The sequence below is a fragment of the Phacochoerus africanus genome, chromosome 11 (assembly GCF_016906955.1).
Source record: "Phacochoerus africanus isolate WHEZ1 chromosome 11, ROS_Pafr_v1, whole genome shotgun sequence".
NCBI classification, from domain to species: domain Eukaryota; kingdom Metazoa; phylum Chordata; class Mammalia; order Artiodactyla; family Suidae; genus Phacochoerus; species Phacochoerus africanus.
The window spans coordinates 87,401,184-87,419,292 of record NC_062554.1 but is presented as its reverse complement, the minus strand read 5'-3'; the positions used below and the strand labels follow the sequence as shown (position 1 = coordinate 87,419,292).

General features: G+C 35.6%; 1 protein-coding gene and 1 long non-coding RNA gene across 14 annotated transcripts in view; one reads left to right on the top strand and one right to left on the bottom strand.

The window, feature by feature from the left end:
- LOC125110637 (uncharacterized) overlaps window positions 1–17,941 on the top strand; it is a 161,100-nt gene extending 143,159 nt beyond the window's left edge. Inside the window, exons 3-4 of the long non-coding RNA XR_007130682.1 lie at window positions 7,074–7,159; window positions 17,200–17,941. This is a non-coding gene — a long non-coding RNA (uncharacterized LOC125110637). The remainder of the gene's footprint in view (window positions 1–7,073; window positions 7,160–17,199) is intronic.
- The window catches only part of HDAC9 (histone deacetylase 9), a 959,143-nt gene that overhangs the window by 51,163 nt on the left and 889,871 nt on the right, over window positions 1–18,109 (bottom strand). For all 13 annotated transcript variants that reach the window (XM_047752014.1, XM_047752015.1, XM_047752022.1 and 10 more), the window contains one exon: window positions 6,696–6,780. In XM_047752014.1, coding sequence (XP_047607970.1) covers window positions 6,696–6,780 — 85 coding nt within the window. The remainder of the gene's footprint in view (window positions 1–6,695; window positions 6,781–18,109) is intronic.

Sequence of the window (18,109 nt, the reverse complement as noted above, 5' to 3'; positions counted from 1 at the left end):
TATGGGTAACTGACTACCTTGTTGTCAATTACATATTTATATGGTGTATCCTTCTGCAATGAAAAAATCATGGCATTTTTCCTAATGGTCTCAGAAGTTGGAGAAATTCAGAAGACCGTAAATTCAGTTCTCATTGCCCTAAGTAACATGGTCTTGTGTGTAAGCTTAAAAAAATACAGGGAAATTTAGCCATACAGACAAATTTTACATGCAGGAGACATGGATGTTGTTCTCCCATTTATATGCCCCAAGTTTGACAAGAATACTTGGTGCCATTGCAAGTACTGTCCCTTCTTCATTCTGGCCTATATAACCAGTTTGCTGTGGTTGGCATAATAAGGAATTCTAAGAAAACCCCAATTCACAAAACAACTGATGAATTCCTGGAGTGGGAAAAAGATGAAAATGAGGGTGAAGAGAAAAACCTCCTACTGTTCTTTTATGATTCTACTTCTGATTTGCCATCTTGATGCCACAGTAGCACCACCCTAGAGAAGCAGTGTGGTAATACGCCATGTCATTCCTCTGGAAATTCCTCAGGAAAGTTAAGTGGCTGGCTCATCATCACATGGCTGGTAAGTGGAGGAGAGGATTATACTGAAATTCATATCATTTTAAAATCCTCTATGCTAGTGCTTTTTAACTTATCAACTGCAAACCACTGGCGGGTTGCAGCAGAATTTTAAAAAGAATCCTCAAATCCTTGTGAACATATATATTTTCTTGATCCACAAATCAAAAGATACTATGATTATCACTATTATCATGAAGGAGGTCTACAAAATTGGTTGACACTTAAAAGGAATACTCTTCTTACTAAAAATTTAAATAAATAAAAGGAAACCATGACTATATACTTGTGGTTTTCATATTTTGAGGTTTCACAAATCAAGATCAATATCATTCATTATATGTTTTTAGAAGTTAAAATTATAGTCTTTCAAACTAAATAAATTCAGTTTTATGGAAAACTTACTTCATGGTTCCTCCCTTCAAAATCAGTGAAAATGTTATCAAAGGCCAGGATTGTGTAAAACATGACATTTGGAAACCTTGCTTCTCACCATGCTATACAGAAGAAGGTAAATAGTTTAACAGACTCTAAGTTGTTGGGATGCGTTTCAGGAAAGAATGTGTACATATGAGGATCTTTTATCCTACTCTGGGCTGACTTTTACCTGGCATTGCTTGTTGGTGATTATAGCTGGCCAGCCAACTACCAAGGTTCAGTCTTCGACTTGCCACCAACAAACTTAAAAATGGTTGTTCACAAACAAGTCATGTTTTTTCTAACTTAAAAATGATTCATCATTGTGGATTGTGAAAGAGAAGAAATGGGCTCTCATATATTTTGCCTGCATTTCATAATCTCTTATTCTGCTAGCCAAGGAGTATAACCTTAGGTTAGTTAAAAATTCTGTCTGGGTTAAGGAAAAAATGTGGCAAATATTGACTCATGGGGTGATTCATTCATTCAATAAACATTTGCAGAGCACCTACTAAGTTCCAGACACTGCGTAAAGGATATAGCAATTGAAAACAAAGAACATCAGCAAAAATAGTCTGTGCCGTGAAAACACCCAGGGAATGTATCTAATCTAGAACAGGGATGAATGGGGATTCAGAGACAACTTCCCCAAAGAGAGGACATCTGAACTACATCTTCAAAGTTAGGGATGAATCAGAAGACTTTGTTAGCAGGGTAAACAGCATGTGCAAACATGAAACTTCTTGACCAGACTTTCCTTTGATCATTTTAGAGATGGTTGATCTTTGTATATATATGTATACACCATCTTGAGATGAAACTAGATTCTGACCTGTCAGTGGGGTGGGTGGGGGATGGGAGGGGGTCCTTTATCTGTCAGGAGAAATGGTTGCTCTGCTGTTGCCTTGTAAGGCCTTTTTTTTTTTCCCCAGCTAAATGGATAACATAAACAAGGCCAGGACAACAAGGATGATCCTGCTACAAAATATTCACATGCATGTGGCCAGGCAATGGGCCAATGCTAATCACAGCCTCCAGCACCTGCATACCCTCAGCTGGGGGGTTCAGTTCTCCAAGAGAAATTCACAAAAGGCCTGTCAGCACATTGCTGTCTGCCTCAGGACAAGGCTATCTAGGAACTTGCCTGAATGTTTCCCACATGCTACAAGGCCAGCTTTTACACAGTGTTCTGATACTGTAGTCCTGAACTCTAGCACAAAAGTTTCCTTCCAAACCTGGGCTAGAAGATGAGCTGAAATTGGCACACCTCCTGAAATTAAAAAGAGGCACCTTTTTGACATTCAGAGATGTGTGAAGAGGAGGTTCTCCTGTTAAACAAAGCTTACCTTCAATGCAAGCTTCATAAACAGGCAATCCATGTAGTTGCAAAGGACCCCACATTCTAAAGGACTGTCATGCTTAGTTCAGTGCCCTGCGGGCATCATCTTGAAATTATTAATAATTTTTAATAAGGAAGCATTCACACATTTTCCTTTTGCATGGAGATCCACAAAGTTTTACTGAGTCCTAACTACTTCCCCTACTAAAGGTGAAATGAGGAGCCTCACCAAGGGCCAGGAGTCCTATAGGAGCACTTGGAATGGAAGTGTGTTAGAGAGAACAGTAAAATTAAGAGTACAATTTTATAGGTTTTTTTTTTTTTTCTTTTTCTAGGGCCACACCTGCTGGATATGGAAGTTCCCAGGGTAGGGGTCAAGTTAGAGCTGCAGATGCCAGCCTACACCACAGCTTACAGCAACATCAGATCCTTAGCCCACTGAGCCAGGCCAGGTATTGAACCCATTCCTCATGGATGCTAGTTGGGTTTGTTACCACTGAGCCACAACAGGAACTCCTTTATAGTTTTTAAGGAAATATAGCATTGTTTGCTAAGTCAGGAACACATAATTTTGATTTTCCAAGCCATTATGAATTTTGCTACTCTGAAATACCACTTTATTTTATTGCTTTATGGACTTTGTGCAGCCCTTTCTGTTTATTTGGCCTGAAAGAGTAGCCCCAAAGACAAACAATTCAAAGAATCACACAAAAATGTACCACACAGTGGTCAAAGCCACAGTACTGAACCACTTTCTCTGTACTGATTTTCACCCCATGTCCGAAATGGCGAAAGATCGCTCTCAACTAGTGTTTGTCTTCTTCTTACAATGTCAACTCACCATTCAGTTCCTTCTCAAACACAATGTGAGTGCTCCTTTTGGTGATGCTATTCTCAGTCTTTCTTGGAAAATGCTTTTTCTCAGCCCCTTGATGTTCATCAAGACTGGTTAGATAATTTGCAGGGCTCAGTGCAAAATGAAATGTGGGATTCTTGTCCAAAACTTAATGAGAATGTTAAGGCAGCAAGAGTAAGAGCATTCAACCATGTATAGGGCCCTTCTGAGTGTGGGGTCCAAGTGACTGCACTGATTGACAGTCCATGAACCAGCCCTAATTCTTACTGGCTAGAATCGAGTCATGCACCCCTTCCTTAGCCACTCACTATTAAGCGAGTTGACAAGTTTAGCCTTAGACTAAGAACAGCAACCCTGGAGCTGGGCATACATTCATCTCCCCCTGAGTTGTATGGTATCTGGTGACAACAATTTATGAGTAAAACCAGCTCCTTTTGAGTAGAAATGAGGAAGGCATGTTGCTGAGTAGCCAGAAACAGTACCCACCATACCATACACTGTTTTCATGATTCAGAAGGAGGAATTCTTCCCCAGAAGCTCCCTCAGATGCAAGCTTTGGTGTCCCAGGGCATTGAAGAATTATTCAAATCATTCCTGCTCAAATCTGGCAGCTCTCATTTCCCAGACTCTCATGTACCTCAAACTTTGTCCCCGATGCCAAACCCTTCCTGGAGGTACAAGTAGGGGTGAGAAGATGTGGCTGTGTCCTCCTGATGATCATCAGAAAATTAAGGAACCATGACTGACTGACCATAAAATACACAAAAACTCAAATAAATAGAAAAATTTTAAGTAAAAATACCACTTATTAGAATCTACACATTAGTGCCAAGAATGTATAGAAGTACTGGGTTATCAAGCTTGGGTAGATTCTTCAATAGGACTTTAGGAGGAAATGGATTTTTAAATGCAGGATATGTGGTTGGTCGGTGTTGGGTGTTTGAAGTGAATTTTGGAGTATCAGACAGAGATTTGCAATCCACAGTGAGAGAATTCTTATACAGAAAATTTTGAAAATACAGTGAATCTTTTTCAAAAGTCAAACAGGTTTGTTTGGCTAAAGCAGACTGCCTAAGTCTCTCAAAAACGTCAGGGGTCAGGAGTTCCCGTTGTGGCGCAGTGGTTAAAGAATCCGACTAGGAACCATGAGGTTGCGAGTTCGGTCCCTGCCCTTGCTCAGTGGGTTAACGATCCGGCGTTGCCATGAGCTGTGGTGTAGGTTGCAGACGCGGCTCGGATCCCGCGTTGCTGTGGCTCTGGCGTAGGCCGGTGGCTACAGCTCCGATTCAACCCCTAGCCTGGGAACCTCCATATGCCGCAGGAGCGGCCCAAGAAATAGCAACAACAACAACAACAAAAGACAAAAAGACAAAAGACAAAAAAAAAATGTCAGGGGTGAAAATAAAAAAAAATCATGCAGTGAAAAATCATTGCTGGGAAGTTAGAGCCAATGAGAAAGACAACAGTACAATTTCTAAAGATACCTACAAATCATGAATGTTTACACCTATGTGAATATTGAGTCTTTTGCTTCTGTTACTTCCTTCACAACATGCAGTCCTTCTTCTTCTGGCCCAAGTCCTGTTCAGTCCTGTTCAGGCCTTATCACAACCAAGGAACCTTGAGCCTTCTTTACCCTCCAGTACTTCTCATAGCTCAAAGGGACTTAGGAAAAGGGCTATTCCTTGTCCATGATATCAGTGCACCTCATATACTTCTACTGAAATGATCTATTTCAGTGCCTCTCACTCACTGGACCATAAACTCCAATACTAGAAATTCTGCCTTATTCTTCTTCATAACCTCTGTGCCTTGCCTGGAAAAGTACTCAAGTTATCATCCATTAACCTGTAATAAGTACTTAAGACTGCCTATGGAAAGTGATGTGATCAGAATATACATAAGAACAATAATTTTTAACCATCTGTATAATGGCAAAAGAATACTCAGAAAAAGAATCATATGTATAAAAAGTAGATTTTTTGTACTATTGATCTTAATGAGGTGTTAGATTAGATAATTAGTACCAGATGAATGGATAACATAGAACCCCAGCCACACCCCTAATTCCAAATTACTACAGAGCAAGCAAAGACAAGGACTTGGAGAGATAGCTGGAAAGTGGCTTCTCCAGAAGAGTTTAAAAAATTCTTCTACAGGGGAGTAGCAAAGCTAAGAGTTTTCTCCTCCTTCACACTTAATTTTGCCAATGGTTTTCTGTTCCATGCTAACTTTCACATTAAATTTGTGCTTGCTTCCAGTGTGTGTGAGAGTGTGTCTGCATGCACACATGTGCATGTGCAAAGTTTATGCATTTTGTCATCTAAAAAGAATGTTTTTTTGTTGTATTTCTAAGGGCACACGTGAAGCATATGGAAGTTCCCAGGCTACGGATGGATTGCAACAGTAGCCACTGGCCTACACCACAGTCTTAGCCACCGCAATGCCAGATCCAATTTGCATCTGTGAACTACACCACAATTTGTAATAACACCAGATCCTTAACTCACTGAGCGAGACCAGGGATCGAACCTGCATCCATCCTCATGGATACTAGTTGGGTTCATTACCACTGAGCCATAACAGGAACTCCTTTGTGTATGAGTGTGTGTAAAAAGAATAATTCTTGATGATGTAACAGTTATGGGACAGGAACTGGATAGTAAAAAACATCCCTGACTTTCCTTTTTTGTTTAGTTGGATTTTCTCTCCTTCCTTTCTTCCTTTCTTCCTTCCTTCCTTCTTTCCTCCCTCCCTTTCTTTCTTTTGCTTTTTTAGGGCTGCAAATGCAGCAGATGGAAGTTCCCAGGTTAGGGGTCGAATCAGAGCTGCACCTGCCAGCCTATGCCACAGACAGAGCAACACCAGATCCAAGTCTCACCTGCAACCTACACAGAAAATTATAGCAATGCCAGATCCTTAACCCATTGAGTGAGGCCAGGGATCAAACCCACATCCTCAAAGATACCAGTCAGGCTCCTAATCTGCTGAGCCACAATGGGAACTCCCTAGTTGGATTTTCTAATAGGTTTTCTCATACTCCTGTCTTGCAGCTCTATCACAATCTCCTGGAATTTCACTGATTTTCCCTCTTTTGAAAAACTTAAAATGAATAAATGATTGGTGAATTCCAACATTTTTAGGAGATAACTTACCTTCAGTTAAGACTGGACAATACAATCATAATTTCTATGTTCCTATCATTGTTCTGAGTAGATATTTACTGGTACATAATGGAAAAAAACCCAAACAATTGTGGAAAATATGAGAAAAACAAGATGCTAAATCTAGAGTTTCTGAATTTCATTATCAGTGTAAAATAAGATTGTCACATTAAAAGCAAGACAATAACACATTTAGATATGAACACATAATATATACAAATTATAATCATTTTAAATATATTCCTTATATTTGAGAAACTCAGATATATTTTTCATGTGCTCTAATTCTCAATGTAAGTTAAATTAGTACCTTATTAGAATCAAAAAAAAAAAACTTTAAAGACATACTTTGAATTTCAATGATCTTCTGTAAAGAAATAACAGCATTCATATTCGGAGTTTGGTGGAGAATATCTTCTGCAAGTGGCTCCAGCTGCAAGAATAGTAGATAATAACATGAGCAGAATGTATGACTTTATAGGAAGTTTGACAGAAGAAAACCAAATTGAAACAACGTAAAAAAAAGGCCTGCTCCAAGAACTAGTTAACATTTTGCTGATATCAGTTGGAAAAGTGTAACTAGTGTATTTCCTGCTTTGCAGCAGTGTAACTGAATTCCAAGGGGCTTTTCTATTGGTTACGACACTAATCTATGAATTCCCTGAAGCAGGTGCATGTCTATGCATTATTCATTAAAAATCTGAGTTATTTGTGTAATTTTTGTAGGTTCCTCACAAACCAAATTCCATCATGTCTGTACATGCAGCTGGGCCCTGCAAATGAAACCTCAGGGAAGCTGAAGTAGACAGAAGGTGGGCAGTCTATTATCCATACTTTTGTAGTGTTTTTACATCTAACTACCTTATACTTTTGGACATGTCACAGCAGAAAGTTATGAGACATAGCTGCTCTTATTCGATTGGTATTGGGTAAGTAGTAGAGAATATGGTCAAAGAAAACCAAAGGTAAGTTAACTGTACATTTTTATTTAACTTCCACTGTATTCACATCTATGTGGATATCCATGTGGAAGCCCAGGACATACTCCTGTCTTGCAGCTCTATCACAATCTCCTGGAATTACACTGATTTTTCATGGGGAAGGTCAGCAAACATTGACTTGTAAAAAATGAAGAGGAGCTTTAAATATTTTATGGGGTATTTTGGCAGAACTAAATCTGATGAAGCACCCCTGGGAACACCTTGGTGATGGGGCTTGGTGTGTAGCCACAGAAACTGCACAGCCAGAGCACTTGCAAACAAAACATCTGCCCAATGATTGTGACCCAGTAAGCAAGGAAAGTCCTAGGAAAGGGATGGACACTAACAACAAAATGTTCTTAGAAAGTTAGTAGTCTCAAATATAAACTGATGGTCAAATTATCATATGGCAAGAATGGGAAATGATGTCACTAGATGTTGTGTTAAAGCATAAACTCATCTATGTCTCTTCATTTGTGGGGAAAAAAACCTAAAAAAACCTCAGGGATTCCAAGTTTCCATAGCAGATGCGAGTGAATCTTCCCCCCAGGGTCTCTCTGAATTGATTATTCTATACTTCATCATGGAATCTAAAACAATAGCACCTTTCTTCCAGATGCCATAGGATAACAGACTAGCTCAGGGATATTTATACATGGGTAAATTCACCAAATTTAACTTTCCAAAGTGTTTTCCTTAGCTGCCAAAGAAAAACCTTTAAAACATCAAAAGGTTTATTTGCAATACAGTTTGGCGAGAGGAAAAAAACACAAAAACCGCACAGTGTCAGTGAAAGGTTCTGCCATCTTAAACTCTGAAGATTTAAGAATCATTTTTTAAAAGTCTAGTATTTCAGATAGTATCTTTAAGATTATATTATCCTAGTAACACTCTCTTAACTCAGAGGAACTCCTGAATCATAAACGGAAGGTTACTTGGAAAACTCTTACTCAAATATTAGACAGGGTTGAGCTACCTTGCTCATAAATAATCTTTCACTTCTCTCTCAGAGCTTAGAGAAAAATTTTAATAGAAACCAGGTTAAAAAAAGAAATAAGGTAGATTTTTATTAATAAAATGTTCTGAAATATCACTCTATTTTCAAATGTTTAAGAACAAAAGCACAAGGTAATAGCAGCATATTTAGTTCTTAAAAAAGCTTTCCTGTGACTTCAGGGTAAAAATGCTGACAAACCAAAAGGTGCTAGCTACTGAAAAGAAAGCTACAGGCAGGTTATTAAGGCAAAAACCTCACTTCTGGAGCGCTCTTGCATTGGGTCTGTGGGCTATTTTTAAGACCAGGGTTATGTAGAAAGTAAGCATGATTCAGGGTGTTGAAAGTAAAAATACAAACAACCCTAAACCTCCAATTTAGAATCGTCAGTTAGATACGACAAAGTTGTGTCTACTTATGAAAGCAACCTAGAGAATTAAGGCAATTACATTGATAATTTAAGCCTCCCAAACTATTTCCCTGCATGTTTTAGGTGGATGTCATTTAGAGGATTTAACCTTCAGTAAATTGCCTCAATTTGTTTCATTTTGAGTGTACACATAGACAGAGCTGAATTCAGAAAGTTCTCAATGTAGGTTCTTTATTTTTTCTCTAGTAGCTCTGCCGAGAAGGCAATGGGTAATACCCTCAGTTGGCAAGAAGGCAAGCAACATTTAGAGTCTGTTTTCCTAAAATTAAAACCCTGTATAGAGGGACCACAGAATTGAGTTGTCCTTTCTAGAAGAGTTTGTTGATTTAATCATTCACAATTAGAAGCAGTAAAACATTCTGATTGAAGCATCTATTTAATAAATGTTTATGAGTATTGGTTATTTTAGTAAAATCTAATAACTAACTGTAATAAAATATTAAACAAATCGTCATTTTTTATAAATTTGGAGCAAAAAATAAGAATATACATTAAAACTTTGTTATGTATTTAGTTTGGTTGATAAGATGTGGCAAAAACACTGGCAATAAGGCTAATCAATGTTTAGTAAGAGCTAATAAAAGATAAATAAGGAAGTAATTTATGAAAACAAGACAAGTTTTGCATGCAGAAGTTATAGTAGGATAAAACAGATGCAGATGTAGGAAATATCACACACCCATCATGCCATCTTTGCTGAACAATTTCATCAAGTAGTAATAGAGTTATAAGATACACTAAGTGATTTTAACACAATTTCTTGACATATGAAGAGCTCATCCAGGTTTACCATATCTAAAGCTTAATTGCAACCATTACAGAAATTCTTTATATAAATTTTCAGATTCAGTACAGGGATATTTGTTTTTCTACATCTTTTACAGAAAGTTTCAATACTGTATTGATACAATTTAGACCTTTGTTAAGTTGAACATACTATGTAATTTCCAAGTACTATAGCTATTTTAAAACACCATAAGAACTGTGGTTATTTTCATGTTGTGAATAAATAATTTTCAGATTCTTTAGAATCAGATCATTAGAATCATCAAAAATCATTTTAGTTGACTACAATGCACTTATGGAACTAGGCAAGGGTATCTTTGGAGAGGCTCGAGTAAGTCTTAAAACTCACTTTGTACTATGAGAGAAAATCAGCTCTATTACTTTCTTGATTCAGTACCTCACAGAAGAAAAAGAGCTAAACAGAGATTGTGCAAAATATAACAGGTACATGAGGATAGAAGTGTATATCAACCAAGAAAGGATCTACTAACTACTCTTAGCTTTTATAGTATGTTTCCCAATTATGCCAATATTTCCATACTCTTATAATTTTTATTTATGCCATTCCTTTTGACTTCTGTTTCCTCTATCCTTCTTTGAATTGATGAAGCCATACTAAATCATCCAAGGACTAACACAAGCATTGCCTACTCTGAAATCATCTTGAAAATCCTCTGATAGAGCAAACTGTTTCCATTTCTGTGTCTCCTTCCCACACAAACACCCTTGTTTGTGCTACACATTATACTGTAGTCAGTCATGTGTGCTACCCTTTATTTTGTTGTCAGAAATTTAAAGACAAAGGTAGAGCCTGGTATATGATAGGCATTTTTGAAAAATGCTGAATGAATAGAGGAAGGATTTAATGTAAAGAAAACATTGGGAGGTAGCCTTTATTCAGCACTCCACATCTAACAGACCTAAGTGGAATAGGTTCTTCCTCTTGGTTGCCAGTTATAATCAGTGCATGTTTTTAGACTAAAAAGTAGGAAAAACCACAGAGATAATTCATTTTTCAATCAAAATACTTGATTTTTTACATTGACCATCAATTTTGTTAAACTGATTTATTAATTATAACACATAAGCAAATAATTTTGTATAGACTCTCAATATACATAATCCTATCTTCTGTGAATAATGAGATTTATTTATTCCCCTCTAATCTTTATATATATATATGTTTTTTTTTTCTTACCCTATTGCACTGTCTGGGACCATCAGTGTAATGTTAAAATGAAGCAGTAGGAGTTCCCGTCGTGGCGCAGTGGTTAACGAATCCGACTAGGAACCATGAGGTTGCGGGTTCGGTCCCTGCCCTTGCTCAGTGGGTTAACGATCCGGCGTTGCAGTGAGCTGTGGTGTAGGTTGCAGACGCGGCTCAGATCCCGCGTTGCTGTGGCTCTGGCGTAGGCCGGTGGCTACAGCTCCGATTCAACCCCTAGCCTGGGAACCTCCATATGCTGCGGGAGCGGCCCAAGAAATAGCAACAACAACAACAACAAAAGACAAAAAGACAAAAGACAAAAAAAAATGAAGCAGTAATAGCATCTTTGTTATGTTTCTTATTTCAAATAAAAATTCTCATATTTCACCTTTAAATTTGATGCATACTGTACATGATATCTTTCATCAAGTTAATAAATTTTCCTTTTTATTCCCAGTTTACCAAAAGTAGTTCATAACTGAGTTTTATCAACTCATCTAAAAATATCTATTGAAATGGTTATATTTCTTCATTGTCTTAATGTTGTGAATTATAATTACTTATTTTGGAACATAAATGTTACATTCCTGGCCTAAAACCAATTATATTATGGATTTTAAGATAATGATGAACTAGTATTTTGTTTAGGGTTTTAACTGCTATGCTTATGAGCCAGATTTTCCTGTAACATTCCCTTCTTATAATATTATTTTGAATTTGGGTGTCAACAATACACTGGTCTCAAAAAATCAGTTGTGCAGTATTCTCTCCACCTTCCCTTTTACCTTAAAACAGTATAAATTATTAGTAGAATTCACTGCTAAAGCTGTATGGATCTGGTGTTTTCTGCTAGTATATTTGGTATTGAAGATTCAGTTTTGTTAACTACAGCACAATTCAAATTTTGTCTGTTTGATTCAATTTTTGCAAGGTTGTATTTATACAAAGATTTTTCCATGTCAAATAAAATTTCAATTTTCTTTTACCTGAATTTTTAAAAATATTCTCTTATAATTCCTTTAATACATTAAAATCAGTAGTTAAGTCCATTTTCTCATTGACTGCTGGTAATGCATGACTTTTCTTTCAATCAGTCTTTCTAGAATTTTATCAAGTTTGTTAATTATTTCAAATAAATAAACTGACTTTTTAAAATCATATATCATATGATTGTTTTTATTTTATTGTCTCTCCTCTATATTTCATTTGCTTATGTCACGTTTAATCCATTGATTTGATTTTCGAATTTCTTGAGTTGTGTGTTTAATTTTAAGCTTTCTTCTATTCTAATACATACATTTAAAGCTTTACATTTTTCTTTAAATTCAGCTTATACACATTACAAGTTTTGATATCTCATATTTTTATAATCATTCAGCTCAATACTTTCTAATTTTCATTGTGATTTCTTTGACACATGACATTGTATTTTGAAATCTCCAAATATATAAGGTTTTCCAATTATCTTTTTATTTCAAGTTATACAATCATTTTTTTTAGTTTAATTTTATACTTTATATTTTTATTTTATATCATTGGTATTTTATTTTTAATATAATTTAATTTTATTGTAGAAAGAACACAATGTGAAATAGAACTACTTAACATATTTTTAAGAGTACAAAACTTTATTATTGACTATAGGTATAATGTTGTAGAGCAGTTATCTAAAGCTTATTCATCTTGCTGGGCTGAAACTTTATGCCCATTGATTAGTAACTTCCCACTTCCCTCTTCCCTTATCCCCTGAGAACCACCACTCTACTCAGATTTTATGAATTTGATTATCTTAGATACCTTACATAAGTGGTAAGACCTTGCATTTTCTGTCTTAAAGCCCATTTTATCTGATATTGAAATACCTATATAAGTTTTCCTTCAGTTCATTTCTGTAGTTTAATTTTTTCATTTTTTATGTTCACATTTTATCGTTATATCACAAAAAGTGTCCCTTTAAACAGTTACTATGTGATCTTTGTTTTTATTGATGAAATCCATTTATATATGTCTTGTGAAATTGCACAAGGTAATTCCAATTTTTATATGAAAAGATAGAGGAGACAAAGGTAGCTAAGACTGTTTTGAAGAAGAGCAAACTAGGAGATCTGTTCTACAAGATATCAAGATTTCTTATAATGCTATATGAGTGAAGCCAATCTGATAATGTCACAAGGGTAGATAAATACACCTGTGAAAAAGACTAGAGTCTCCATGTATATTTGGATAAAGACACCACTGCAGAGCAGTAAGGAATGAATGGTCTTTTCAATAAATGGTACTAGATCAACTAAATATCCACATTGAAAAAACTGACTTAGACATTATGCCTAAAACATATTCAATTCCTGAAGTATTGTGCATCTAAATGTTAAAGTCAAAAATAAAGCTTTAAGGAGTTCCCATCATGGTGCAGCAGAAATGAATCTGACTAGAAATCATGAGGTTGTGGGTTGGATCCCTGGCCTTGCTCAGTGGGTTAGGGATCTGGCGTTGCCATGAGCTGTGGTGTAGGTTGCAGATGTAGCTCAGATCTGGTATTGCTGCGGCTGTGGTATAGGGCAGCAGCTACAGCTCCAATTAGACCCCTAGCCTGGGAACCTCCAAATGCTGCAGGTGCAGCCCTCAAAAAGACAAAAAGACAAAAATAAATAAATAAAAATAAAGCTTTAAGAAAAGAATAGAGAGTATTTTCATTACTTTGGGTATATAGGAAGTGTACTTAAACAGAATATAAAAAGAGCTAATCCTAAAGGAAATGATATATAAATTGTACTATAATTTTATTTTTATTTATCAAATAAATTAAGAGGGTGAAAAGACAGACAAGATATTCAACATATGAAACCCACAAGAGAAGCTAGAAAGAACTGCTCAAATCAGTAAGAAAAAGAACACAATGGGAAAGTAAAAAAAAAAAAAAAAACCTTGAATAGGTGCCTCAGAAATGTTATATAGAAATAATACATAGATGAAGAGCTGCTTTAGTTCATTAGTATTCTGGGAAAATAAAGCTATGACCCCCTCCCCCAAAATGTCTAAAATTTTAAAAGACTGCCAGTACTAAATATTGGAAAGATAGAGAACAATAGAAACAGTCATATGCTGCTAATAGAATATGAATTATGACAATCCCTATGGAAAACAGATTGGTATTATATACAAAGATTAAAAGCATGCAGGCCCCATGACCCAGAAATACAACTTTTAGGTATATAATCAACAGAAATGTATGCACAAATGCACCCCAAAAGGTATATAAAATGCCTATCACAGCATTGTTCATAATGGCCCCCAAACTAGAAAAGTTCCCCATAGTTACTAAAAGTAAAATAGATAAATAACCATGACATTGTCCTGGAAATTCTTTTTATGAAATCTAATACTATATAATAATGAAAATGAGTAAACTATAGCTAGCTGCAAAAAAAAAGGATGAATCTCACAAACATAATGTTGAGCAAAAGAAGTTAGATACAAAGAAATATATACATTGTATTATTTCATGTATATGAAGCTCAAAAACAGGTAAATTAAAATCTTATGTTAGAAACCAGAAAATTGGTTATTTTCAGAAAACAGAAAGGAAGTATTTATTGGGAAAGTATATGTGATCTATGAAGGTGCTGACATTAATAGTTTTTGTCCTCATGAATACTAGTCGGGTTTGTTACCACTGAGCCATGATGGGAACTCCAGGGATTATTTCTAAATAAGGATATACCTACAATTGTTATATGGTAGGTTGGGTCATAAATGTTAGTTTGCTCAATGTAAGGTATTTAAAACACGGGGGTTGCCTTGTGATGCAGTGAGTTAGGGATCCAGCATTGTCACTGTTGTGGCTTGGGTCACTGCTGTGGGGTGGGTTTGATCCTTGGCCTGGGAACTTTCACATGGCACGGGCGAGGCCAAAAAGAAAAAAAAACAAATAAATAAATAAATAAATAAATAAGGAGTTCCCATCATGGCTCAGTGATTAACGAATCCGAGTAGGAACCATGAGGTTGCAGGTTCAATCCCTGGCCTTGCTCAGTGGGTTAAGGATCTTTGTGATATTTAACTGAGTGGTACATTTATATCTTAATGTGGTTTTCTTATGAATGTTATACAATTAAAATCAATTTAAAAAGAGAATATATTTTTTGACATAAGGGATAGGGAAACTACGTCTGGTTCTTGAGTCCATGTTTTTTCTACTATATTACCGTGCATCTAAGAAAAAAAGTGAGATTATAGGTTTTGCAGCAAGAACAAGTTACATTCTTAGATACAGGCCACAAATTCATTTAAAAGGGAACTTAAAATCCCCTGTAACATGCAAAGAAACTCAGAAAAGAGGCAGAAAGGGTTCAGTTGTCAGGATCAAAGCTATCATGGAACTTTGGAAGAATATGATGATCAAAACGAAGAGGATAAGGGAAAAAGACTGTCATGTAGAACTGACCCTCCATGCTGATGAACTATTTTCAATTCCCTAGTGAGGAGAGACTGGTGGTTAAAACTCAACTTTCATTTAAATAATTATCTTAAGAGATGCCTGCAATTAGTTGTATATGTTTAATTTGATTGCTTAAGAAAATCTGGATATAATTTTATCCATATTGTGATTCATGAGTCATTCTCAAAATAACCCCTTTTACTAATTTGGAGTCATTAAAATCCTTGACCAAGTAGATTGGAAAAAGAAGTAAATCAGGGTAGATTCTATTGATAATCAAGTTAATATACTGACAGACTATTGAGATTTTTTTGGACTGAGTCTGCATGCATCCTACCTTCATGTAGGCAATGGTGATATCACACAACAATAAAGAAACATCTCTGGCCAAGAGGAGTGATAGAAACCTAAAAAGTCTTATGAGACTATCAGGAGGACCAAGAGGCAATGGGTACAGCCATGGCCATTCAGCTCATAGGAGATACTGAAGGAATTCCTTTAATAAAATAACAGGGACACGTGGGCCAGACTCTGAGCTAATTACAGTAGTTATTGTTCTATTAGTCCAATTTTATCCAAAAACCATGCCAACTTAGAGGCATATAGGTTACACAGTATATCAGCCAACAAATGGAAGGAGGAAGACTATAAGGAAGTGACTCCATTTGTTATCATATCCAATTAGATTACCATAGTTTCTGTGATACTTAGCTATGTAAAGTTTGGGCTTAAGAGTCCGTTGGAAATAATAATAGTCTATGGGAAAGAGGCTAATGAGTTCAATTAGTTGGATAATTCAGACTATCAATATTTTTGTTTGAACGTTAAGGTAAGATTGTAAATACACAATATAATGAGAAAACATTTCAAACACACAGTTGAGTTAGGAAAATTTTATGTACATTAAAAGGTGCATGCTAAATTGAAGTTTTAATAACATGCTCCCTTGTCTCTGTTTTGCAAATAAGTTTAAATCTGAGAGTTATATTTTCTAAGTCTTCATGTTTCATTGTCTTTGATCCTTGTTTGTCTTACCCTCATTTGTTTTTTTGCTTTTTCTTCTTTAATCTGTTGATTTGCATGTTTTTAAACTGTTTGTTTCTTAACTATTTTGTTTAGTAAAGAGATTTTTTTTTCCTATACTGTTTTTGAAATGTTGATTTTTCTGCTAAGAAGACCTGTTTTATATCATGCAAAAGTGGTACGGTGGTAAATGTTTAACAGCTGACTGTCCAAGACATAGCTGTAATTTGTAGCATTTGCTGATTTCCATGGTGTAAATACTCCCACTATGGCCTATTTCAAGCCACCAATGTAATGTCACTGAACTCAGATTTGAGTAGAGATACACACAATCACAATCCATTAAGAGCCAGCTCCAACATTTCACTGACAAATTATTTTGTTTGTTGATAATCTTGGGAAAATTGTTCCCACTGATTATTTCCTTAATAAATTTTATTTTTTTGTATGAGATTGCCTTATTCAAATGTTATACACTGTTTTGTGGCTATTTTACCCCAAAGAATGGTACTCATTTGTTCAAGTCTTCCACAGGAATTCTAATTCCTTACGATATTCCGTTCCACTGATCCAACCTCATTATTTACTTTTATTTGACTCAAAGTAGCCTCTCCTCTGCCAAAATCTAAACAAACCCAAGAAATAGCCATCCACAATTCTAAGTCTTAATGTCTTTATCTAGGTATTTCCACTGTAAGAGATAAGTTCTTTCCTTTGCTTTTAGCTTGTCAAATTATCATTTTTATGCAAGACCCACGCTAAAAGTTATTTTTTTCTATTAAAATATTCCTCCATCCTTATAGTTAAAAATAAAGGGTCCTATATTACATTCCCAAAGTACTTTGTTTATATTTCTTTTATTTATTTGTATTAGAACTTTTGGGTACAAAAAAAAAAGATGTCCAATAAATGACAAATGAATGAATAGACAGATAAATGATGTCATAACATGTTTGCTACACCATTTAAAAGAAATGCTTTCTTTCTTTTATAGGTAACCAGAACGCTATGAAGTGTCCAGCTTCCAGTCCACATTCCTTTTAACACCTTCTGAAAAGCCTGAAAACAAACAGTATTGAGAATCTGCATTATGGGAGTTCTGAATTATCCAGATAACTTCTACTTTATTTGGCATTTTCTAAAATAGATAAACAGAAAATCCACAACCACTTTGGCTCTGCTTCTCATAAGCTTTTACGAAATATAAATTATAGGCCATATCTACAATAGAAAGTATCTTCAAGTAATATTTTCCAGAACATTTTAACTCTTTAGATTATCCATATATTCTCTTTCAGAGTGTGGATAGGCTTCAAAATCTAAGAAAAGATCATGAAAAACATTATTCTAGATTACCACACATTTTCCCTGTATTAACTTTTCCCTCTCTCTCTTCAGGAATTGTAACTATTTGAGAGCTTTCCCAGATTCACACCAATTCCCTAACGGAGTCAGCCATACATAATCTAAAGGATGAAAAAGATGGCAAAACTACTTCCCCATTCAAAATCTAATACAGATAAGCCCCTGATGAGCAACTTGAACAACAACATCTCAGGAGTTCACCTCAGTGGTGGTTGTCAACACTTAAGTCAATTCAAGAGACTTTTTCAGCACCTTTAGAGCAAAAAGTCATCTTGGAAAGATTATAAACATGCACAGTCACTAAGTGTAGCCACTGTTACTGAAATCCAAGTCAAACAAAAGCAGCTGAGCCTAGTCAACAGGAGATAGCAGTTATCACCAAAAAAAAAAAAAAAAAAACAAAAAAAACAAAAAAAAAAACAAAAAACAAAAAAAAAGAAAAGAAAGAAAGGAGAGAGAGGGAGAAGGCAAGAAGGGAAAGAGAGAAAGGAAGAGAAAGAAGGAGGTAGTGAGGAGGGAAGGAAGAAAGGAAAGAGGGA